This window comes from Lycorma delicatula, chromosome 6 (genome assembly GCF_047948215.1).
Source record: "Lycorma delicatula isolate Av1 chromosome 6, ASM4794821v1, whole genome shotgun sequence".
NCBI classification, from domain to species: domain Eukaryota; kingdom Metazoa; phylum Arthropoda; class Insecta; order Hemiptera; family Fulgoridae; genus Lycorma; species Lycorma delicatula.
Window position 1 is genome coordinate 145,221,538 of NC_134460.1, and position 27,475 is coordinate 145,249,012.

General features: G+C 28.2%; 1 protein-coding gene across 2 annotated transcripts in view; it reads right to left on the reverse strand.

The window, feature by feature from the left end:
• Positions 1-27,475, reverse strand: part of LOC142326334 (sodium-coupled monocarboxylate transporter 1-like) — a 73,026-nt gene that overhangs the window by 32,522 nt on the left and 13,029 nt on the right. For both annotated transcript variants that reach the window (XM_075368750.1, XM_075368749.1), the window contains exons 2-7: positions 24,228-24,451; positions 19,653-19,812; positions 12,286-12,351; positions 9,955-10,006; positions 7,995-8,062; positions 2,922-3,076 (exon numbers count right to left, since the gene is read on the reverse strand). In XM_075368750.1, the coding sequence (XP_075224865.1) occupies positions 2,922-3,076; positions 7,995-8,062; positions 9,955-10,006; positions 12,286-12,351; positions 19,653-19,812; positions 24,228-24,451 (725 nt within the window). The remainder of the gene's footprint in view (positions 1-2,921; positions 3,077-7,994; positions 8,063-9,954; positions 10,007-12,285; positions 12,352-19,652; positions 19,813-24,227; positions 24,452-27,475) is intronic.

Genomic DNA, 27,475 nt, shown 5'->3' on the forward strand with positions numbered 1-27,475 from the left:
GGTTACTACAGTTGTACAGAAATGCGTTAAAGGACATTTGGTTAGGATTGTCATAGCCTGAAGTTTTTTATAACAGAATTTTTGTTTTTCAATGAACAATGTTTATGGGATACATTTTTCCCATTAGGGGGTTACCGGAGTGCTTGGAAAATGGTGTCTTCTAGATAAGCGCTAAATTTCATTTTTCTATTTTTAATTGTTGAAAAGTTATTTAAGATTTTCCATACTTTGTTAAGATCCTGTGTATATGTAAATACTGTAGACATTACATAATAATACACATGAAAAGTGAGTTGCAAAAGTTTAAATATACCATTTAGTACAAAAATTTTAACATGAAATAATTGATTATTGGATCTTAGAAAAAATAAGTTAATTTTGCTACTGATTTAGATATTACAAAACATCAAAACTTGATTATAAACAGCATAATAACAGTTGCTAACCTTCATGAAGATAAATAGCATCTCTGCCTTTCATTTGGAAGGTTCTGGGTACAATTTCCAATCAAACCTGATATTTTCAAACCACCTACAAAAATTAATTTCTTAAAAAAAAAAGTTTAGATTAGCTATAATTCGAAGTATGTCTTTGGATACTGAGAGAGAATAATTTAAATTATACCGTTAACAGTATTGAATTCGTAGCACAACTCTTATTCAGTGCAATTTAATGAGTAAGTGAATTGTAGTTTTATTTCTTATCACAGAATCAAATAATAATTGGTCTTATTTAAAGATACAGTAAAAAATTAATTAGTCAATATGATGGCAATACTTACAACACGACATAAAACGTTTTTTTAATAAACCATTATAAATAAATATCACTGAACAAATAATGAAATAAATTGCACCCTGTGAGTAATAACCAAACTGATTAACCAATTTAAAACAATTAAACACAGTAAAACTTTTCACTGATATAATCTAGTAACTAGTAATGTTCAGAACAAACTACTTATGGAATCTTTCTTTGAATCAGTCAGATAGTATGTGTTAATTTTTCTGATTTCCATAATCCATTGACAGAACAGTTGGATTAACGGTTTTTTATTGCCCTTACTTTCTTTTATTTACTAGATACATAGGCTGCAATCAGCATCTATAAATAAAGCTTTATGCTCTTAATGAGGATACAACATACTAAGATTGATTTAAACAATGTAGTAGGAGCAATACCTCTTCATTTTGTACATTTATCAAACACTCAGGTACATAAAAAAAAACTAAATTATGATTAGATTAACAAATTTCCATTCCTACGAGAGAACAAAATGGAAAAATGTTTAAAATAATACTTTTGAATTTTTATTTTTTCTAATTATTGATCTTTCCAGACGGACAGTCCAGAAAGAGAGATCTAAAATTGGTATGTTTTACTTACAATAAAACTAACTGCATTCAAAATGTAAACAGTTATCTTCAAAAAAATATGTTGAGATACCTATATTTAAAAACTATATGAATTACTACAATGATTGTAATGAGATGTCTCTTCAAAAATTATCTGACCTCTAAGTATTAAAATGAAAATACATCACGCATCCAGTTGTTGCTTTCATCTCCTTCAAAGTGATTCAACACACTCAGAGCTTTACCCGTTGTTCAAAAAATTTTAGGAAATCCTGTTTCAGACTGACATTCAGCTTCATAACATTTTCAAATTACAAAATTTAAAGAGAATTTTTGGGTAGGGAAGTGAACAAAAATTACAGGATACCATATGTGTATCCTGTACACATATGGTACATAATAAATCAAGGAATTAAAAGTTCTAGCTGGACTAGATATGAGGAATGAGTGAGGACAAAAAGAATGTAAATCAAGTAAAGTTAACTACAGCTTATCCTAAACCCTGCCTCTTTATTCCGATTGTTTCCCAAATAATAATCTAAAGTCGGACACTGTTCCAAAAGTGCAGTTGTACTGAACAGACCTCAAATACTGTTGCTGTAAAAGGAGGATTTTGGTTTAATCATATATTTACAGCACTGGAAATATATAATTTAAAGTGCTGTAATTTATACATTACAAACAAGAAGCTATACAATTCACACCATAAAATAATAATTATAATAAAACACCTTCATTGAATGATAAAATTCAAAACAGAAAAAGTACAAAGAAAATTTAGCTGGCCAAATACCCAATGTCAATGTCCGTCTGGAAGGTTGAGCTTGTATAATGTATTATAAGCAAGCAAATTATGCAATGACATTACATTCCAAAACTGTTTCAAACACAAACAAAGTTTTAAAATTATACAAAAAATAAAAACAATCATAGTACAATTTATAGTAGAATAATCAAATCATAATTTACTGCATAAATAGAGATATACATTTAAGCAGAACATTATATTTTTTTTTAGATTTTAAATAAGTTATAAACAAAAAGAAATACAAATTCTAATAATGTATGAAAATAATGTAAAAGACATTATCAGACTATTAACATGACTACAATGATACCAATTCATAACATGATACATTATATCAAGGAAATAACATGACACCAATGAAATATAACATGATAACAACGAAATAACTTTAGAAGTAATGGATACTAATTCTATGAGAAACAAATTTTAAACTTCTGTGTTAATCAATAAGGTAGAAAAAACAGAGAAAACTACTTATTAAGATTAAAAAAAACACAGCATAAAATATAACTAAACTGATAATTTCTTAAATATCACAACAATTTTAAATAGAATTTATTTTAATGATGCATTATTAATCATACCTAAGCCGCACCTAATTATTGTATCACATTAAGTTTATTATATGGGAATCTTCTATTTTTCACATAAACTAATTAAAAAACATAGTATTTTTTTTTTTTAAAGAACAATAAATCTTATTTAAAATTAATTTAAAATAAAACTACTACAAGTTTAAATTTTATTATTTAACATACTTGAAAAGTTCTAGGCGATGGCCTTCACTATTTACTTTAAATACATTAGCTGGACCTCCTACTGCGATACACCCGACAACCATAATGAAAATAACTGAACCAAATGTAAATACACTTTGTAATGCATCAGTCCAAACTACTGCTTTTAAACCTCCCTGAAACAATCATAACAAAATTTTTACCAAATACCTGGGAAAAAAGGTTTATCAGAATTTGGAAAATCTACAAATTTACAACACATTTATTATTATTATAAATCGTAGTAAATAAATTAAACTTCATTTTAAAACACATTTTGGAGGATTTAAGAAAAATCTACCAAACCGTTATCAATAATTATAAGAGATGAATATTTGAAATAGTCGTATATAAAATATGTTGAACCCGGCTAGGACTAAAAATCAGAACTTTCCAGATGAAAACCAGAAACTATCGCTCTGCCACAGCTGTCAGGCCTACTTCAGTAGGCATGCACCAGAGCGTTGAAAATAGAACATATCGCTGAGAATGGATATATTCGTACATCATTATTAATACTCGAATATTCCATTCTGGCAATACTATTCAAAATTTTATTTCTGTTTATTCATTTATTACCTTTTTAATTTCCTTTATTTATGATAAATAATGCATTAAATAACTGCAGAAAATAATAATACCCCATATTTGTGCAAAAAAGAAGTTTTAACAATAAATAATTACAGAAAAAACTACATTTTTTTCTTACTATATGTTTTACAAGGTATGAAAAAAAAACTGTACCCCTTACTACCTTAACAAAGGCGGCCTTAAGATCCACAAAAATAAGTGTAGAATATACTTATTAGTGTAGAATTTTTAACTAGTATCAGAATATACAAGTTAAAAACATTGTCTACTGTCAAGCAACCGTTTCTAAAGTTCACCTGAAATCTTCTCTGTACATTATATTTGTAGAGCCAACTTTCAAATTTTCCCAACAAAATTCCCAAAAATAATTTCCAAATTATTCAGAAAGAATATTTTCTTTATAATTTTTACATATGAAACAGCTCCATTTTTAAAATTCTAAGAGAATGCCACGTTTTTATTGAAAGTCCAAATACAATACAATATGTATTTTGACATTTTGACAATCAAAGAATATTTCAAAAATTGTACGTGGATACCATCAATTCCCAGGGCCTTATTCCCTTCACTCTATGTAAAACAGCTTAATTTAACCTCTCCATCAACAGTTTTTTCAATTCTAATAGGAACAACAGATGAGATCATTTATGTCTTTCTATTAGGTCTGAGGAAATGTTTTGGCAACCTTTTCCAACCTACTTTCCTTCCATTTCAAGTACAAAACTCCTTTCTTATTTGCATAAGTTCTAATATTTGGTGACATCCAAATAAACAATCTTATTTGAACATTATGTTACATTTTCTAAATAAATTTACTTTTCCACTTATGAGCCTTTTGCATTTCACATTATGTCAAAGTGTTTAAAACAACCAAGCTGCCTTCATCCACCAACAATATTATGAAATAAAGTTTCTTTCACGTTCTCCAGAAAGGACTTAATTTCACATATCTTACTTCAAACCTTATCTTCAAAAATATTTTCTCTCGTTTTACTAAAAACAATTTAGCCAAATGTGTTACTCTATTTTCATTTATATTTGTAACATGTTGTATTAACCACAATAGGCATATGATAAGAAAAATGAACTGGTACCATCCTAAAATCACATACAAAATTTAAAACATTCATCAACACACAACACATAAGTTAATAATAGACACAGCACTCCATCAATCAATTTAATTTTACTGTCATAATCACCCATCGTTTTACCAATCAACAACACTAAGTTAAACTTTCACATACTTCTAATACTTTACCACCCTCTTTCATTTATAATTTTGTCTTTACAGTGTCTGTTAGAGCTGCAATCTCTTAGTCCAGTATCTTTTCCATTAAAATTTTGTTAGACTGCTCAAAAATTTAAATCTGAGATTAAAATATAATTTTTAGCCCCTTTTGACCAATAACCACCAGGTTAATAAACAGATTACATTCTGAAAATATAACTACTTTATAGATATCATGTTCCTCTAAAACGGTTTGAAACTGAAAAAAATTTCAAGTGATTTAATAAATAAAATAAAATTATGATCAAAAAGTTACCTTTAAAACCTCACATTTTGTAACTGACCATGTTAATTTCAACAAAATTTCTTTATTCCTGACCCAGTGTCATTTTATTTTTCATGATAGACAACATTTTTCTAATTTGTCTCCATGCTGTATCTTTCACTAAAGCTTTTTATTAGTCTTTAGTCTATTAAAAAGTTCAGAAATACCAACCCTGGATATTTCCTTTAATTTTAAAACTCCATGCGTACTTCTCTTAATCCGTTCAGTGCCAGTGACGCAATAGTTGCATTGGCCTTGTATTTCCTCAGGGCTGGTGCCACAACTCTTGCATCCACATAAAGTTGTATGCATTTATTACCCATTTAACAAAGTTATTGTACATCAAACATAAAAAACAGGGTTTTTAATCCAATTTATTGGTTTTCACTCCAGATTTATCAAAATCTACTGCAGATACAGTTGTGAGATGTATTTTATTTGATTTTTCAGGTCAAAAACTGTAAGTAATCACTAATTCTGTCCTTTAATTAACATCCTACATATTTGAATACGATCTCATTTCACTAGGGTAGCTGAAATCCGAGCGAAATCTTTCAGTAGCTGTAACTCACAAATGAAGCATTTTAGGGCATTGTTTATAAGTACTTCTACCATTATTTTTACAAGTAGAATAGGTTATGAAAGCGCCGACAGAAATTCATGATACACTCTGTATATATTAATTTCCTTAACACTTCATTTGTTTTCCTATTCCAACGTTTTTGATGAACTAAGTGACCATTTAATAATTTTCACAATATTAAACATTCAAAAACTCTACTTCATCATTCTGACTTCCATAGGAGAAATAGACACCCATCTTGTGACTATCCCGGTTGCCACACCATCCCCCTCTGTTCCTAGCCCTGATGGTTTTTACTGGAAGTTGTCAATTAAACCCTCTAAACTTGATAACACAACAGTCATCAGTCTGGCCTCTGAAGGATACCACCAATGTAAATGCCTCAGAAGACATTTCCATTAATATATTTACACAACCAACTATCGCCTTCGTATGGCATCTTCCAACCATAACCACTTACCATAACTAGTTCTAGTACCATAACCTAATTTGGGTTTGGCTAGTTGAGGGTTGTAACCCTCAACTAGTAAATTAACTGATTCATGGAAGCACGATACCCATACCTTTTTCTAACAATGAAGGTTTCACACAAAATCTTGTCCCACATCTAACCAACTCATGGAACTTCACTATAGATATTGAAAAGTAATAATAAACAATAATTTCTAAGAAAGACATTGAAATAAAATACAAATTCAATCTTAGAATAAAGAGCGTTCTAAAAATTAAAATTGACTAAAAATTAATTTAACTGAACAAATAAAATAGATACAAGATAAGAAGATGAACAGCTAATAATCAATTTATGTATTCAAATTAAATTTAAAAATAAATAAAGCATTAATAGTTATACCTTTTCTTAAGGCAAGTTAAATTTATAAATTAAAAAAGAAAACATTGATGACAAGAGTAATTCACTGTAACCATTATATTATTAATAGGTTTGTTTTTTTATGTGCTTGTATTTAGTGGTTAATACACTACACTAAATAAAGTATTTTATTCAGAAATTAATAAAAATACATATCTGAAAACATCTGTTCATTCAAGACCAAAAATTTCTAAGTCATAATCTAAGAAGGTGGTAAAGTTCTAAATCAGACCAAGATTATTTTTACTTTTTTCTTTAATATTAATATTTTTAATACCAAGAAGTGTTATTTTTTTCAGATTTTTTACAAGTATGTCAATAAAAACTGTGGTATTTTAAAAGTTAAGCTTCTCCAGGCAATCATATGGTCCAGTTCCTGCAAAAGAAATCAACAAAGAAAATCCACATGTATAAGATGTAAATATTAAATTAAAAGTATTAATTTTACTTAACTGTAAGAAGTAAAAGGCCAGTTATCAGTGTGAAATTTTAAGACCGAAGTTTCACACGATACAAAAGGCTTTAAGTAGTACCTTACGGTCAACTTCTGATACTGTAAATCATTGATACAACCTAATAATTTTAGTAGATCAAAAAATTACTTTACAATTCATGTATAGTTGAGTATGCAGAAATTGTTAGCAAAATAGGTGCTGAAACATTTCAATGCCATCAAGAAATGGAAATCACTGTTAAATTTGCATCATTGTGAGCATCTAAAGGAAATTTGTGGAATGACCAACCATTGCTGATGAAATAGTGGGTGCAGCTTACAATGACCAAAAGCCAAAAAGTGTCCTTGCAGTGATAATATTTAAATTCCCCATAGCTAAGAGATTCAAAACCCAAAGACAGCAGGAAAAATTGTGCCCATTGCTTTACTGTTTGTTTCTTTTCAGTCAATAAAGAAGGTATATTTATGATAAAATATAATGATTGACTGTCTTTAGAAGTACCAAACAGTTAATTTAGTACACTACTCTAATCATCAATATACATCAATTACAGGAGACATTGAAAGAAAAAATTGCAAAGGAAATACAAAAGAATGTTCTTTTTGGCAAGACAACACCAGTACACAAAATTAACAAGATGATAAATATGATGGGTGGTTTGAAAAATTTATGATTTGTGTACCTGTCCATTTATCTTACTACCAGATCTTACCTCATCTATATCCTATTTCCAAAGACTACAATTAATATTAGTAAAACAAATAAGATTAATCAGTTTTGTCCTAAGAAATTTTCCTAAAAAAAATTTTGAGAGATTTTGACAATTTTTTTATAATATTTCTACTCACAAGTAAACAAATCCTAATAATGTTCACAAGAAATAATCATGTTATAATACATATGTTGTTATATATTTTTATTTATTAATTTATTGCTACCTTTACATATACTTTATGTCTTATAATTAATACTAATAATCAAACAAAACTATACAATTACCAGAGTTGTATAAAATATACAGATCACACATACAATTGGTGTAATAGTATGTATAGACATTCCAGTTACTGAAACAAGATTTAAAATAAATTAATTTAAATATAAATATTTACACATAAATGAATAGTTTAACAAAAAATAAAAAAAGGAAGAATTAGATTTTTATTTTAAAAACTGAGATTAAAAATAAATACACAAGCCTATATAAGGGGAAATATCATTTAGAACTCAAATACATAATTTGATCATTATGTATTTTAATATTCTGTATAGTTTGTTTTTTTTTTTGCAAACTTAGAACCATTAAATCTTTCACTGGATTGCAACATTATATACAATATGCTTCAGAAGATCTTGCCATATTATAGACATATTGCAGTGTTAAAATAATAAAAAAATTTTATGCAAAACAAAAGTTCAGAAATACTTTCAAAATATAGAAAATCAACAATGACAGACATTCTCATTCAAAACGTTTCAAACCAAACCTCAAATAAACTATCAGCTTTTAGATAAATGATTCACAAGTGAACATAACACCATGTCAGCTGAAAACTACACATAAGAACTCAACACTATAAAGTACTACACACATACGCACGTGCACACACAGAGTTGCATGCGAACAAATGCACACAAATAAGTACCACATCTTAATAGTAATACTCTCAAACGTGATGAAATATAAAACAAAGATACACTAAAATTGTAGAAACAGCTCTACCAGTCACAGTGAATATTTTCATAAGTATTACTAAAAGTATTTTAAATCAAATTATTTAAAACATTGTGCTTGTAAAATTTCATTCAATTTTTCATTCAAAAGGTTTTCTCCTAAGAAAACAAGTGTCATTGATTAGTATGATGAAATATGGTTGAAACTTTTTTAAAATGAAAATTTTTAAAAATTAGTACTGTTCTTACATTGAAAGTATGGTTTCAAAAGGTCTTTTTGGTACTATTGTACTATTCATACAACAGTAGCATTACCCACAAACAGATGCTTAGAAAATGAATACTTTTAAATTTGTTTTTATAATGGTTTAAATCACATTTCATTACAGAAATATGTTTCCAGGACATCTTTTGAGCTATGTCTAGCGTCTTCATCAGCAAAATGTCCAATAAAGAGGCTCCATAATCACTGAGTAAATGAGTATTTTTTTAAAAATTGTATAATCCTAATATAAGTTCTTAAAATATTATAACTACATAATGAAAACATTTACATATTCCCTGCTCTTTCCCACTGGTGGACATTAAAATACATTTCATTCAATAATGTAAACAGACCCAATAAATTCAGATGACAAATATCAGCAAAAGGTTCCACTGAAAAGTCTACAATGTAGCCAAAAAACAACAATAGTTGTCTGGAAGTATCTAAACACCCATTTCAAATGAAGGAAATTTGTGTCTAAACATTTATTTTTTGAAAATGATAAAGTCTGATAAATAAAAAATATGTGTATTATAATCATGTATATTACATTTATGTATATTGTTATATTTAGAAAATGAAAAAACCTTAACCTGCAAATATAGTTAAAACCTCACACTACAATCAAAACATACGTAGTTCAATACTCAACTAACAATGAAAATTCATACCTAAAGAAAGGATTTTCCAATACTTTTAAGAGTTACTAGATATTTCCTTATTAATTTATGAAATAATACATTTTTTTTTATCTTTGTACTGTGCAGACAAATTACGATAAACATATTTTATTGCAAAATTTTTGAAGTTAACGCTTTGGTTGATTTTTAAAATACAAAACATTTGAAATTTTGAATCCTATTAAAAAATTTAGAATTCCAAATTGTAATTTTTTAAATCCTAACATTTGTTAGTTCTATAAATTATACACTACATAAAATAATGGTTATTTAACATTAATTAAAAAATATTTTCTTCAGTCAATTACATATCAAATAAGAAATTATTTATGTAACTTACCTTGATTAAATGCAAGTGCAGGAACATATATAACCACAGGGATGTATAAAATCTATATTAAAAAAAATATGTATAAAAAAATATTTATTTTCATATTCAATACATAATTGCATTAGTTAAAATAATACAAGCACCAGTAATATATTGCAGGGAATGATTCAAACTTACAACTAAAATTACTTTTCCTGGTTTAAAATAACTAAATTCATAGTAGGGATATAATAATTGCAAGGGTAAAAATTACTCTTAATATCATACCTACAATAACCTTAACAATACTTTCTTATTCATTTTCTAACCTAGACTCAACATTGCATATGTTGAGTTTTTTTTGTACAATCGTGGTTTTACCATTTTGTACATTACCTGTAATCCACAATGCACTGCATTAATACACACATATGAAAAAACTGTTCTATTATTTCCCACCTATAATCTAGAACACTAGTTTTGTGGAATCCCATACATTCATCATTATTATTGTTTGCACCCAATTATCATAGATTTTATTTTATATATATATAAATATATATATATATATTTGTTACTTTACTCTCATTAAAATAAAAAAAATGATTAACTTGAAATATTTATTCTTTTAACACGATTTTTCACTTTTTTGAGTTTCTGTATATAATATTAAATTAGATAACCAAATGGCTTATTAGATCTAATTAATTAATGGATAAAACATCCCTGGTAATCACTATGCAAAAAAATTTTTCACCCAAGTAATTTCATAGGAAGTAGTTTTTCCCAAAATTTCATCAATTCTTACTTTTTAAAATCGTGTGAAACAAAAACCCAGATGTGCATCTGTAATTGATAACTTCTTCCTTATCTGATAAAATACAAAGAAGTGTATTTTTTACTTATAAAAGAGGTTCATCTTGCAATTACAAGCATTTACTTTGAGTGTCATTGGAATTTTCATAACATAAAAAATTTGTTAAACTTCACTATGACCAACTACAAATAATGAATAGCTTATTATTTACAGTACATTGTACAAATCAATAATCAATATTAATAATTATTTCGTACAGATTTTCCAATGATTCAGTTTAATATAAAATTATATATATATATATATACATCCAACTAATTTTCAGGTATCTGTTTATTAGTTGAAGTACTCATTCTTCTCAGATGTACCTTGAATTTTTAAGTTTCCTGTTTGGTTTTTTCAAGCACATGAAAATATTTGTAATTACCTGTAAATCATGTAATTCATACAGTTAAGAAAATTTAAAATGTGATCCAGGGTTTTGCTCTTCATGTGATATTTTTTTTTATATTTCCAGAATTTTTAAAAAATAAACGGAAAACAAAAATACCTTTTTCCAGTTTGATCCTCTTAAGATTGTTTTAAGGAGAATCTTAAATACATAAAAGTTTACTTATAGCAAATCTTTATTTTTGTTCATTATGTTAGAAATATCCAAACATAATTAAAAAATCTATGCTTATAATTTTTCAATCTTTTTTCAGATTTCAAGTTGGATACACAGATTATTATTAATCTCAGATTATATTATTATATTAATACACAGATTAGTATTTTTTTTTTTTTTTTTTTTTTTTTTTTGCAGGGGCTGAGATGAATATTTAAGCCCCTGCAACATCTGTAAAGCACACTTCATTCATCTCCTACCCCTTTCTCCATTGACAAGTGGCATCCTTCTATTAGTTTTCTGCTATTTTTGGCTGTTCAGTTTTGTCCCTCAAACTTAGTTCAACATACAGTACAGTAGCTTTACTAAGATTATAAACCCTGGTCATTATTAAATGAAGTATTCTCTATATTATTACCATTCATGTTTTTACCTGCTTTTACATTATTTTCTAAATTTGAAAATAAAATTCATCCAATTTTGCCTTAAACTTTCCAAACATTTGCTTGCATAATAATTCCAATTTTAATGTCAGATGGATCACAATTATTATTTATTGCATGAGAAAAGGTATTATCTTATAATTTTCTAGACATATAAGCAAATTTGTTAACAAGATTATTTCCTCTTACTTTGATAGTTGAACTTTTCTTACGTTCAATCTTTTAATAAATTGAGCAATTAATATTCCAACATAAAAATAATAAATTTACTGATTTCTAAAACAAAAAATTCATCCAAGGGGATTTTTATATGTGGATAAATAATCATTTTAAGAGCGATTAAAAGGAAAATATCAATTTTTTTACAAATGTTAAAGGTTAGTGAATTAGTAAAGATTTTCTCATTTATCCAAATAAATTATCCTTCTCTCCTGAAAAAGGATAAAAACCAAATGCTAAATTAAAATTGTTAATTAAAAATATCATAAACTGACCAATGAGATGGCAAATATGAATGATGTCATCATTCTTACACTATGATTAAACCTCCTTTCCAAATACTGTAATCATCATAAAAATTAATAAATCATTTAAAAATAAAATTTTGACAAAATAATAATTATTACATATTTCTTAATTATAATAAATTAAAAATGTAAAACTTTAAACAACAGATCTCACAATCGTATTACACAAGATCAACTGTTAAATATTCATGTTACACTTTGCTCTAGAACAGTACACCATAATACAAATGTAATAACAATAAAAAATATATATTGTTTACAGTAATATAGAAAATGTAAACTTGTATTTTTTTGGATTTGATAGCAACCAGTTCATGATTGAAGAGTGTAAGCATTAGAAGATACACAGATTGTAATTAAATTATTAACCTTGATGTACCATGGATTTGGGTATTTTTTTTTTTTTTGTTATAACACTGGTTAGTAAAATATTCATTTCTGTGATCAAAATTAATACATTGTAAAGCTGTAAATAATAAAAGCAAATGTATTACAAAAACCTTTTTTTTTGCAAAATATAAAAAAAATTTTAGCCACTTCTTTGTTTTTATTAATGTTAAACACTGTAATTTTTTTTTCTGATACTTTTCTTTGCAAACCCATATTTTACAATCAGTAGATCATCTTCTTGTCCTTTTTACCAGAGAATATGTAGCACCAGCCTCATTTTCTTCCTTGCTAATTATCTTGAACTTCCTGAATATGATTTACTGTTGGTTAGAATACAAATATATTTGAGGAAAATATGCATATGCTTGGGAAGTGGTATATTGTGAGCTCTGCTCTTCAAATTTTCATGAGCCATTGCTTCTCCTAGAGCAAGCAAGAATAATCTTCTGTAGTTTCTTTAATTTTAAATCCAATCAGGAAAAGAATACATCCATAAATTAAATGCATTCACTCAACTAACATCAATGAGACTGTAAGAAATTTATAATAGCCATCATCTTGTTCTTAAACACGAATATTCCTGACAACTTTGTCTAAATTGTCCACATAACTCTTTGTAGCATTACAATCATTGATTATTTGTGATTTAAAATTATGTTCTTTACCTGCTTGTTCATCTGTATGATGCTGGGATGACAAGAAAACAGTCTGATTTTTTTTTCAGAGAGCAGGTAATAAAGAAAGATTGTCATGAAATGTAAAAATTGAAGAAAATTCTTTTCTTCAAAACATTTTTACCAGCTCACATAATACAGTTTTTTTATTTTTTCAAGGTATTATATTTTGTCTCAATGGGAATTCAGCTAACTCACAGCCAGTAAAAAAATTATCAGTTATTATTCCACGACCTGAACCATAAAGTCATAAACCAAATCTTTGACCATACAAGCACCTCAATCATTCCACCAGGCTGTTTTCCAGTGCAACTTCCATATTATAAGCATAAATTGTTTTGCATCAGCTGTAACCTATATCTTTATGCTATATTTACCTTTTCTTTCTTTTTCCTGTTTAACCTCCGGTAACTACCGTTTAGATAATACTTCAGAGGATGAATGAGGATGATATGTATGAGTGTAAATGAAGTGTAATCTTGTACATTCTCAGTTCGACCATTCCTGAGATGTGTGGTTAATTGAAACCCAACCACCACGGAACACCGGTATTCATGATCTAGTATTCAAATCCATGTAAAAATAACTGACTTTACTCGGACTTGAACGCTGGAACTCTCGACTTCCAAATCAGCTGATTTGGGAAGATGCGTTCACCACTAGACCTACCCGGTGGGTTATGCTATATTTACCTGACTTAGATTTATAAACTGCCAAAATGGACATATCCTCTAAATACTACTAACTGCTTGGTTAATTGTAGTCCAGCCATAAAAGCCAACTTAGATATTTGTATGACTTTTTCAAATATATTTCAAATTGCCATCTTATTATTTTTTGTTGTTAATTTCAAATGGATTCATCAGAAAGTATGATTTTTAAAATTTAAATAAATCTATTCCTTGACATACTTCCAGGAAATATACTGTAGGTTTACATATGATTTATTACTTGACCATAGTACTTTACAGACTCTTTTTTCACTTGTAGGATGCCAGCAATAACTCAAAGTCCCATGAATGGCCATTTGCCTGATAATACTAAATTGCCTTCATCATTTGTGTGACATAGATTTCATTCAAAATTTCATCTGTAAAAAACAGTTTAATTGAATATAATAACTATTTTATGTTTGAACTGTAAGATGTAAGTTCTGGCATATCTCTTATTATATCTAATTATGAGGGCTATTTTTTTTTCAAGGTCTGATCAGTCACGAAATTAAAACCACAGTGAAAATAAAAAATTTTTTATTTGTAACAAGTACTTGCATAGTTACGCTATTTCTCTACATAGTCGCCACTCCAATGCTTGTCTCTTATCACTATCAGATCGCTATTTTCTAAAAAATAATTTGCATCATCACTGTCACTCACACTTTCCATAGTGAGCATTTCTAATCTACTATATTACTTTATATATAAGCACAACTAAATACAACACCGATGCTAAGAGCACTTCACTACGAAAAAAGATACAATTGCCAGGAATTTCAGTGCCAGCTGAGAGCAGATTGGCAACAATATAACTCAAAATGACTAAACTTTAAATACTTGTAGGGCCACTTAATGTTTTAAGATAACCTTCATTAAAAAATAAAACACAAAATTAGATAAAAGAAATAATTTTAATAAAAATATGATTTTGTTCCACTGTGTACCAGCAGATACTTTTTGTCCCTGTACAGGAAAAAAATTTAAATGGCAATTTGTTTTTAATTATAAAGTGTTAGTATACATAAATAAATTAAAAGTAAAGCATACATACTAGACCTAATTAAGTACTGTTTTATTATAATGAAAGAGTATCAGAGTGGAACATTTTGTCTCAAAGAGAAAAAAATAAATATTAGAAAATTGTATACATCACAAAAATAAGTATTAATGAAAATTTTCAATTCATTGAATTTATGGCATGTAGTTGGAATATGAAATCCCTAAACACATTTTACATTGACATTATAACAAATTGTTTGCATAGGCACAAGAAGAACCCATTTGGTAGTTCAAGGGTTAAATTGAAAAGAGGGTATAGTATGATCAGAATGGATACTAAAACTAGTGGTGTTTTATTTTAGGTGTCTAGTTTTATGGTTTTCATAGACCCAGTTATAAAATAATGTCAGACAAGGCTTAATAAATTCCATATAAGAAGCTCAAGACCTGTATACAACAATTTTTTAAATACCCATCAATTCACAAAATATTATCTCCACTCCTTTGAGGGCATTACTGTAAGTTATTTGAAGCAAAAGATTCATATAATCACGTATCGGAAATACTTGTTTTCAAGATATGGCAAACAAAGATTTCTGCTGTAATGATAAAATAATACTACACTAAAATTCTTATAATTCAAATTATAGTGCAAAATTATTAATTTCAAATGATTTTTGAGTTGAAAAATTGTTTAAACTAAAGTTAAAGAACAAACTTCTTAGATTTGTTCTAATTCTGTTTAATTGCAAAATAAACAACACTTGTAACAAAATTTATACATTATTTAAATTTAAACAAATTGATGTAAATAAAATAAAATAGTTTGACTAGTAAAAACTAGTAAAATAATTTGAGATTTTTAACTATGAGGTTCCGTAGGTTTGCATAATTGGTTATCATGTTAATAGGTACTTATACCTACCGACACAATTAGGTAGGTAAGTAAAGTCCATTATTTCGGCTATATTATTTAATATAATATAACCTATTTATGTTAATTGGTTATCAAATACTATTTTGAGAAATTCAGCATTTATTTAAATTAAAACAGATTTAAACACAACAGAATATTTTAATGAATTCAGAAAGTTTACTTATAGCCCAGTGATGAAAGCCAGAAAGAATAGATAAAAAAGGAGAAGAAACAAACTTCAAAAATTCTTGACCAAATACAACATGTTAACACAGCCAACAATAGTTTTTAATGTTAATTCTCTATTAGAATTAGTTTATTAAACAATATAATTAAGAATATTAAGGGTTTAATTATCAATAATTACATCACTCCAAAACTAAATTATAATAGTTTTGTGTGATTTTCACCATCAATTATCATGAAAAAAGATTATATAATTAATTAATTATATTACATTACAAACAGTGTATTTACATAACATAATTACAAATATATTGGAGTAGCAAAGATGGTCAATGCTTGCGCTCCTGTATGGATGGTTTGAAGGTCAGGTGGATATCATATTTGATGTTAACAATACCTCAATTGGCTCCTGGCCACAAATCTCTGTTTCTCTTAGGATCTCTGCTATCTTAGGATTCTATATTAAACAAATTGCTCAAGATGTCTGCAGATTTTCAGAATATCAAATTAACTAATCAACCAAGGAGTCATGTAATTTTATTTTTTAATCATACAATTTTGCGATCTTTTTTTGAGCAAAGGTATGTAGTACATCATTTTAGAAATCAGATTAGAGTAGCTTAGTGAAGAATAATGCTACTCACAACCATTTGAAGATTTTAAGATGGTGTTTGATAATATGAAATGAAATATACTCGTAAACTCTAATTTTTAATGAAAATTCATCTAAAATAAAAAGAAAAAAGGAGATATTCACAAATTTTGTAGAAGATTAAGGAAGCCAAACATTAATTAAGAAAGAAATGAGATTATATTTTTATAAGGCTACCCCATTGTTTTTTAGCTTCTATATAAAAGAAACACTGAAATTAAAAAATAAATTTGAGAATAGAAAAACAATGTAAAAAGAATAATACCTTCATAAAACCTTCATTTTAGATTTACTAATGATGTTTTTTATCAGAATTTAATCACGAGTAGATTTAATGAACTAAAAGACATATTGTGAACAAAGGTGGAGAGATTGCAGCAAAATAAAACAAATCTGCAATATGAAAATGTTAGAATCTGTGAAGAAAATGAATATATAATGAAAATGAATAGAAGTAGAAAAATTTTAAAACCGTTGTTGTTAATAGTAGCTTATAACAGTTTTACATACATATCAGTTTTAACTGTTTTGCATAACAATTTTTATAGTCTTTGGTGAAGAGTATTTAAAAATGTTAAGAAAAACAGAATTTCAAGAAATCATGTACTTTACAACTCTAATCACTTATCCCAAAGAATGACAAGAGCCAACTTGAATACTAGTGACCAACCCAGATGGGAGTAATTTATTAACTCAGCTTCCATGGTGGTCAACAGTGAATAGATGTAGTGGTTTTACTTTATATTATAAACATGATATTTTTGATAATTTTTTCAATGAATCTATCTATCTAGAGGGGAGAATTATTGTTGCTTAATTGTTGTCAGATAGATGGTTGGCTTTTATGTTAATTAGTACTTACAGATGTACTCTGTTGCTGCTGACTGGTATGTGGAGTCATTGCTGGTATTAATAGCAAGTTTAAGGGCAGAAATTGTTATATGTGTGGGCAATTTCAATTTAAATGTTAACAGATGATTTAATTTTTAATTATTTTGAGATGCTGAATTTAGGGTATGTGAACTTGAATCAGGATATGTACATTATTGACTCTTTAAGGGAGTAATACATAGTGTTATATCTACTATGGTTGTCAATCTGTGTTTAACTGACCACTGTTAAGTGTGTTGCTCATTGACCCTGGCTATCAGTCAACCAGTAAGTGATATAGTACAGAAAACCTTTACTGATTATGTTAGATCAAGGAAGTTATTATAGGGTATGAACTGGAATGGAAACTAGTATATGAAAATGTTAATTTTTCATACTATTCCTTTGTATCTAAAGTTAGAAGAGTTAGAATCCTTATTAGATAATGCCCATTTATTTACATCCGCCAAAAGGGACCTAAGTAAAAATCATTCATGATTTTTTAGAGAATTTTATTTTCAATATCAGGTTAGAAAGTTGTTTCTCACCCTTACATTTGAATTTATTAGCTCTCTTTTTTATACAATTGCTTAAAACCTTACCTGTGTTCTGGCTGTCTTGAATCGGTAACCTGTATTAGAATATTCTGTAGTTAAAGGTTAATTAAAGATAATGAATGTATTGTAAGACTCCTGTATGTGATTAGGTGCTGTGCTTTTTGCATACAGTAATGAAAGGACTAAATAAGGAAATTATAATTTTAAGTGTTATATTTAGTTTTTTAATTTAGTGTAAGCACCTGGAAATTTATTGTACATATGTAAATAATTTTATTGTATTATTTTAATATTGTAATAAATATTTATTTCGTATTTTTCAATAAATTTTAATTTCTGTGACAGTTAAATTAGTCTTAATTTCATTAAACTGGTTCTTGAAATAGTCGTTTGGTCTGGATGCTCAAAGAGATGTTGGCAGCAACAATTAAGTCAGCCTGAGACTACAGAACATGGATGGCTGTTAAAGGAACTATTTAGTTTGCCACCCAGCAAACAGAGTCAGCTGCACGAATAAGTCAGTTCATTGTGGTAAGGAGAATGAACTCCTCTGCCATAAGAAACCTCTTCTCCTTCATTTTGTTCTTTCCAAAGTATCATCTGCATTTCTCCTTTGATATTCACCTTTCTGAGTCAGTCAAGCAAGACAATTATGGTGCGAGACAATTATGACTGCTTGGTCAATGTATGGTTCCGGTCAGGTACAATAATTCTAATTGGTTGCTACGGTTGTCCTCTAAACACCATAATTCAAAGTAACTGTTTCCCAATTGGTACTTTCATATTAGACTGGTATTGCAATTAACACCAGCAACTACTATGTATTAAAAATAAATTCTTGTATATAACTATACAAATAATAATTGTAAGATAACTGCATAAGATAGTTCAAACAAATTAAAAATACACCTATTTAAGTACTAAAACTTCATAAGTCATCGTTCATAAAAAAAGAACATCTTCCAACAAACGTACAGTAACTGATGAAATTTATAAATTCGCATAAACATTTATATTTACACTTGTAATTATGAATGCAATGAATTTAAGGTTTATTTTTTAAATAGATTTTAAATCTGACAGAACTTTTAAAAATGATGAAGCCTTCAAGCATGTCCCTTATACACCCTCTTTATTTAGTCTTGATAATTTTAAGTTTTATGTTTAATTAAAATTTCTTATATGTTAAAATCCACGTGAGTTGTGTATAAATAATATGTCAGATCAACCACATATCATAGCAGATTACAGTAGAATAATGCTCTTTTGACATAACTGGCCAGGTTTTTTATTAAAAAATACTCTAATATTTGTTCATTCATTTGGAGAATGGTAATAAACAATATATTGATAAATTAATTTATCTCAACTTACTTCATAGGGAGAATTAAGTTGCAGTTTGTAAAATAGAGGTAAGTAAAGCTTCAAAATAACAACTGTAATTATAAAATTGCTAAACAATACTGCTATATATTGTGTTCCATATGAATACACTTCAGCTGGTACCCCAAGTAATGTTATACCTGAAATATGACTGTAAATAAAAATAATTATATTAATTGACTTATAACTAAAAATTGACTACATACTTGCTTATATATATTTACCTAAAGATGACATTTGTGTTATATCTGTTATATTAATTAATACCTTTTTAAGATAATACTGTATAATAAAATTAAAAGCACTGTTATGTCAGCAAGTGCTAACATGGCAATGTTTCACATAAAAAAAAAGATTCTTATTACACTTTCAATTTAAAAATTAAAATTGGTATGAAAAAAATAAAAAGTGTATCTTTTAAAAATAGAAAATAAAAACATTTGAAAACATCATTGAATCATTTCTCCTGATCATTTCTTAATCAGGGGATTTTTAATCCCCTGATTAAGAAACCAGGGGAGTAAGATTTAATAAAATTATTAATGTTGATATTTGTTGAACTAAGAAAAATGCACTGTTTTAACATCAGCCCAAATGTCACTTCTAGATAATTTGTAACATTCATTTATCCATGGTAATCAGCAGATGCACAACCTGCTTGAAATATTAATTCTATACCTTTAACAAACCCCTCAGAAAGTCAGATGTGAATGATGACAAGTCTGTGACGAAAACTGTTAGTTTCAAGCGTTTCTAAGATACTTTGTCAACATTTTAGAAAATTTTAATTAGTGTCGGCCCAAGGTCTAAGAAACATATTTTTCTTTGCTTCATTCTAACTTTCCTAATTTTCTGTAAATATGTACATCTTAAATTAATTAAGATGCCTTTCCTTTAACACCTTACATTTCGAAGTACAAATCTGAAATTTAAAGCACATTTCAGTTAAAATTTCTCGTAGAGCAGTTCTTTTCCATTTAAATCCGATTCGCTCTTTTAAGACCAGAAGAAGTTTTGAAATTATCAGGAAACTTTTTGTTGGACATAGAAATCTTCAATTGTATTTATAATAATGTCCCAATCAAAACTATCGATATCTGCGTTACGATAATAAGGACACTTCCTTTTTTTTCCAGGAACTGTTAGTGATTCACCTTTAGTAGCACAAACTTCTTTTTTTATAGCAGTTGCAGTTTTTCATGACATTCTACAGTATTTTGCCGCTCGTTCAGTGGCTTTAGTCAGTAGAATTTTCAGCCTATTTAATTTTTTCTCTTCCTTGCAGCAATCTACGACATGAGCAATTAATTCTCTTTCAATGCTGAGAATTATTTTACCTCATTTTCGAATATTCAAATCTCTTTCCATCATAATTACTTTTTTCCTGTTTAGCCTCTGGGAATTACCATTCAGATATTACTTCAGAGGATGAATGAGGATGATATGTATGAATGTAAATGAAGTGTAGTCTTGTACAGACTCAGTTCGACCATTACTGAGATGTGGTTAATTGAAGCCCAATCACCAAAGAACACCGGTATTCACAATCTTGTATTCAAATCTGCATAAAAGTAACTGCCTTTACTGGGACTTAAATGCTGGAACTGTCGACTTCCAATCAGCTGATTCAGGAAGATGCAACCACCACTAGACCAATCCAGTGGGTTTCCATCAAAATTATTCAAACTAACTTAAAAAGTTCTGCAGTTACAAAACAAACAAAAAAAACGCTACTGGTACATATTTCTAAAATTAACCATAAATACAAAGTGACAGTCAAAACATAATACTAATAATGGAAACACGATAACTATAACCCATGAATTTGATTTTATGATGACTGACAGTCTGATACGCAGTTAACACTGCCTTTACTGGACTAACCCTTTTAAAACGAGTAGTAGGTTATCATGTGCATGCTCACTAAGGCCTTTTTCCCATACCCCATCTACAACAATCCATGCCACTTCTCATTGCAGCATATTAGTACACACATACATTATTACTTGTATATATACAATCCTAACATTTTTTGAAGTAAAAATTATGTTTTTTGATTAGAAGGTGGTCATGAAATGTCAAGATCTGCAATTCCAACAAGCAAGACTGGAACCAATTAGCCTTCTTTCTTTTATACAGTTTAAACTATTCAGCTACACAGAACAACATTGTACACTACACAGCTGTTGTACAACAGCTACACAGTACAACGATTAACTATTTTTATAAAGAAAACAGGAAGAAAATCACATAAAAATGTTAACATTTAGTTTTAAAACCAGAAAGACACTGCCATTCAGTTCAACAAACTCACAAGTCCTGTAAGAGAATTTTCTCAGGCAATGTATTAAATACAGTGGTTCAATAGTAGGTAAACTGCATGTGAGAAAGTCATTTATGTAGCTGATACAGTACAGTAATAGCAGCAGCCTTGCACCCAGGCTATTAAAGTACCAATAACAACTGAACAAGACTACTGCAAGACCGCTGTTTTAATTACATTGCTCCCAAATTCTCAGAGGCTGGTCCCAGGCTATAAATGTTTAGTTGAGTCATCATATATCAATAATCTGCAGTGTTCAAAACAGTACATTCTAGTTTTACTAAATGTAATTTTTATTTTCTTTACAGCTCTAATACAACTTTCAAAATTTTAATTTATTTTTCATATATCATAATCCAATTCATTTTGTTTCAAAGCATCTATAGAACAAATCACTTCTTCCATTAAATATTCATCACATTGCAAATGCATGAATATTAAAAAAAATACTCTGGAAAGTAAAATATTAATCAATCATGCTGAAACATTTCCAGGTCATAAAGAATTCTTTAACAAACAATTACATGAAATTCAAAATTTTTTAAGAACTCTTTTTATTTTGAAGGTATTAAAACCTCAGCCCCAAACTGGATTTTCAATCAGCCCTGGATAGGGAATAGAGCCCTGGACAAGTCCATAGGCAAGTCATCAACAGCCCTCTCTCCCCAAACCACAAAAATATATTAAGCTTAATTTTAAAGGATTTTTTTTTGTGAAAATTAATGTTTATTTTGAAACAAAGTGATTTGATCTTCACCTCCAATTTGCAATTGAACAATGCAACAAATTCTTTGTCTTCAAAGTTTTTTTATTGGCCAGTATATTTCTTGTCTTCTAAATTAAAATCTCCAATTTTGAATTGTCTAAACCAGTACTCAAATTGAAATCAATGGGGAGCATAATAGTCACAAGGTTCATATTTGAATAGTAGATTGTGGATACTGATGTTCTTTGGTGGCTGGGTTTCAATTAGCCACACTCTTTAGGAATGGTCGACCTGAAACTGTACAAGACTACACTTCATTCACATTCATAATATCATCCTCATTCATCCTCTGAAGTAATACCTTACAGTCTTTCCAAATGCTAAATAAAAAAAAAAAGTCACAAGCTTCGAACAGCAAATGAAGACTTTCAGCTGCCGATTTCTTCAAATGGAAATAATGAAGTAATGCTTCCTGCAAGTTGTGTTTTGTTAGCACAAAACTCGATGTATTCAATGCACTAAAAAAATATGTTGTTTACACTTCAACCATATGACATGTACTGATTCTTAAAATCTAAAGACAGGTCTTATAATGCAGTTGTCATTAGTATCAACTGAAACCATCAAGTGTTAATCACACAATCTCTGGTAAATTTTTTATAATTAAGTTTAAAAAACTAAAGATTGTATACTTCACGGGTTTAAAAGTTCTTAGCAAAATGTAGCGGGCATCTAATCAAAATCCAGAGAAACTGAATAGAAGGGAACAAGGATAACTGAAAGAAGTGGATAGGAAAAAGAAACTGTTACCAAAGGAAGGAAAAGTGAAACAAAACACTCTAACCACCCAGAGCTCAGTTTAATTAAAGTTCCCTTGGAGATGATTTTTATCTTTTTCAAAAGAAAAAAACGGGCATGAAAAATTGTGCTGGTCAATTTTGTATTGACCAGCACAAATACATACTGCAACACATTACATGTTCTCCAAATACTAAAATACTACTAGCTTTTATAAGGAATATCCCCCACACAACCCCAGAAGTGTGAGGTGTGTGGAAAAAATCCAGTTAAACTAAACATTGTTCATCCAGTTTCCTACTACCGAGTTTAAAAACTATAAGTGAAAGTAATAATAATTTTTATTGTAACAGGAATCCTTCACATATTTATACTACTTTTTATAAATAATGTATTGTGTCCATTATTCATCCTTTATTTCATCATTTTTCAATAATTAATTATGTATAATAATTTTTATCTTAGTCAGAATTTACAAATTTCAGTACACTTAACATATAGCAGGGTAATTTCTTTTGGACTAAAATCTTTCTTGCAGGACAGTAGATTGCTGCATTGTTTAAAGTTAGCAAGATTGAATTTTTTAAGAGGAAATCTTAAAAGTCAGTGGAGAATAACCCACTGACCACTCTTTCATTATACAACTATGTTTATAGACTCGGCAAACATTTCAATATGAATATCAATTATATAGTTAATAATTATTTCTAGTTTTTTGCAAAAATAAACTTAAATTTACCTTGCAATAAGTGACATAGTTATCGGAAATACACCCATTTTCTTTCCACCCTGCATATACTCAGATACTGTATCTTGATTTCCTTTGTAGCATCCATAATAAACTCCAACCAAAGCAGACAATCCTAACATTAAACTAAACACGAGGTATTCGATCCAGTTAAACATAAGAAGTGCTGATGTAAAATTTCCTTCGTTTTCTGTCATGTTATTTGCTGAATGCATCTAAAAAATATTTAACACTTGTTTATCGAATTATAATAAAATTAAAATTATCTTGTAGAAATCTATGCTAAATTACGGTTATGTAATACTTATTATTAATAAAAATATAATTGATTTTTCTTTTTAATGTAATCAACAGATTTATAAGATAATAATAATAAGTTAATCGATGCATTTTGCAATCATTATGAAATTTATAATAGATTATACTAAAACAATTAATAATATTACATATTATTGGCCAAATAAGAACACTATAAAATATTTATTACCTAACTGGCTCTAAAACTATTTAATCCTTTACCACAAGATTTAAAAAATATATTAAACAATTCAATTCATGATTACACTAAACCGTGTTTTTAGCATGGAGGTGTTCACATACAATGAGTTAGCACTGGTATCAAATTATATATTTGAGACATTGTACAATTAGATAGTCAAAATGAAAAAAAAAAAAAAAATAGCATATAAAATTAATGTTAGAAATGTATAGCGATGTAATATTTCATTTTTAATAGTAATATTATTGATAGTTGTTAATTATAGACTAAAATTTATATTTATGTTTTCATCTATCAGACGTTTTCTTCATGGAGCATATTCCTTTATCTATGTTTATCTTTTTGTAAATAAAGATCTACATCCATGAACAATTAGATAACTAAGTAATTTTGCTTTGATAAATTACTCATTTATGATAAGTATAAACATTATTATAATTGTAAGTAATAATTAATAATCTGTATAAAATGTTTATTTTGTTAAAAGTATTTAGAATCGGACATTTTGTATATTATAAAATTCTCATAAAAGTATTCTTTGTTTAAATTTCTTTTTATAAATTAATTAGCTATTTAAAAAAATTATTAAAAATACAAAATAGTTTTTTATTTGTACATAACATGTAATAAAAAATATACACGTGTAAAAAAAAAATTATGAATGTACACACATGTGTCAAATGTATGCATTTGTTTATATTTAATTATTATATTTTTAGACTGTTACTTTACTAGTATGACTTAATTTATAACTGAGGGTAAGTATTTCTGGTGATCAAAAAGAGACTCTCACCAATATTTTTCAATAACATGTTTATTTATATAACAGAAATAGCATTCAACATTACTGTAAATATTTGCTAACCAATATTCTACAGAGTATTATGAGTACTGCAAGGTAACCAATTCTGGTTAGTAATTTAAAGTTTGCTGAAGCTGTTTATAGAACTGCACAGTGGAGTCTCAATTTTTGTTGAAGAAAAAGATTATAAAACTAGAAATTGAATATTACATTGCTTCTCAGAAAAAAAATATTTTCAAACGTTGTGAAAAGCCCTAGTAAAAAGTTGAATTCGATGATAACTTACAGATCTGTTTCTTTTAAGAACATTTGTACACAACCATTGAAAATTTCTAATAAATTCACTCCCATTGTACATGGCAATACTAACTTTCTAAACAATTCTAGTGTTATGATGAATAAATTGTTAACTCAGTTAAGTTAGCAAGATGAACTATATCTGTCTCCTAATCAACTAGAATTTCCAGCCTCCGTGGGTATGAGTGGTAGCGTCTCGGCCTTTCATCTGGAGGTCCCGAATTCAATCCCAGTCAGGCATGGCATTTTCACACATTCTACAAATCATTCATCTCATCCTCTGAAGAATGCCTAACAGTGAATCCAGAGGTTAAAAAGAAAAAAAAATCAACTAGAATTACTGATAACCTCTGGCACGTGTATTTACTATATTCTTACAGAAAGATAGTTTTTTAATTTTTTGTTTAGATTACGATCTTGTAGATAAAATTATAGAAGTATCATATTTAGTGAAAATATCCAACAAAATATTGATTACTTTTATCCTTAAAAAGGATTCAATAAACATCAGTTAGAAACTTAAGAATCAAATTGGGAAATAATAACAAAAATTAGCTTTGAAGAAAAATTTAAAAATTTTCTTAACATTTTTTGAAGACCTTATTAATCCTTAAGAAAGGAAACAGTTAAAAAAACCATGTACTACCAAAGGAATTATAAAATTTAGCTCTATACAAAAAAAAAATTGTTTGCCTTTAGTCATTTGACCGGTTTGATGCAGCTCTCCAAGATTTCCTATCTAGTGCGTCATTTCATTTCAGTATACCCCGTACATTCTACATGCAATTGGTTTTGCATATTCCAAACGTTAGCTTACTGCATAATTTTTCCCATCTACCTGTTCCTCCAATATCAAAGCAATTATTCCAGGATGCCTTTAGATGTGGCCTATAAGTCTGTCTCTTCTTTTTACTATATTTTTCCAGATGCTTCTTTCTTCATCAATTTGCCGCAACACCTCTTTATTTGTGACTTTAACCACCCATCTGATTTTTAACATTCTCCTACAACACTGCAATTTAAAAGCTTCTAATCTTTTCTTCTCAGGTACTCCAATCATCCATGTTTCACTTCCATATAAAGCTACACTCCAAACATATACTTTCAAAACTGCTTTCCTGCTGTTTAAATTAATTTTTGATATAAGCAAATTATATTTCGTTTCATCTGTGCTATTCAGCATTTTATATCGCTCCTGCTTCGTCCATCTTTAGTAATTCTACTTCCCAAATAACAAAATTCTTCTACCTCCATAATCTTTTCTTGTCCTACTTTTATATTCAGTGGTCAACCTACTTTATTTCTACTACATTTCATTACTTTAGTTTTGTTCTTGTTTATTTTCATGTGGTATTTCTTGCATAGGACTTCATACATGCCATTCATTGTTCCTTCTAAATCAATTTTACTCTCAGCTAGAATTACTAATATCATAAGCAAATAGTAGCATCTTTATCTTTTCACCTTGCACTGTTACTCCGGATCTCAACTGTTCTTTAACTTCATTAACTGCTAGTTCTATGTAAAGATTAAAAAGCAACAGGTATAGGAAACATCCCTGTCTAACTCCCTTTATTATTACTGCTTCTTTCTTATGTTCTTTGATTATTACTGTTGAAGTTTGGTTGTAAATGTTAGCAG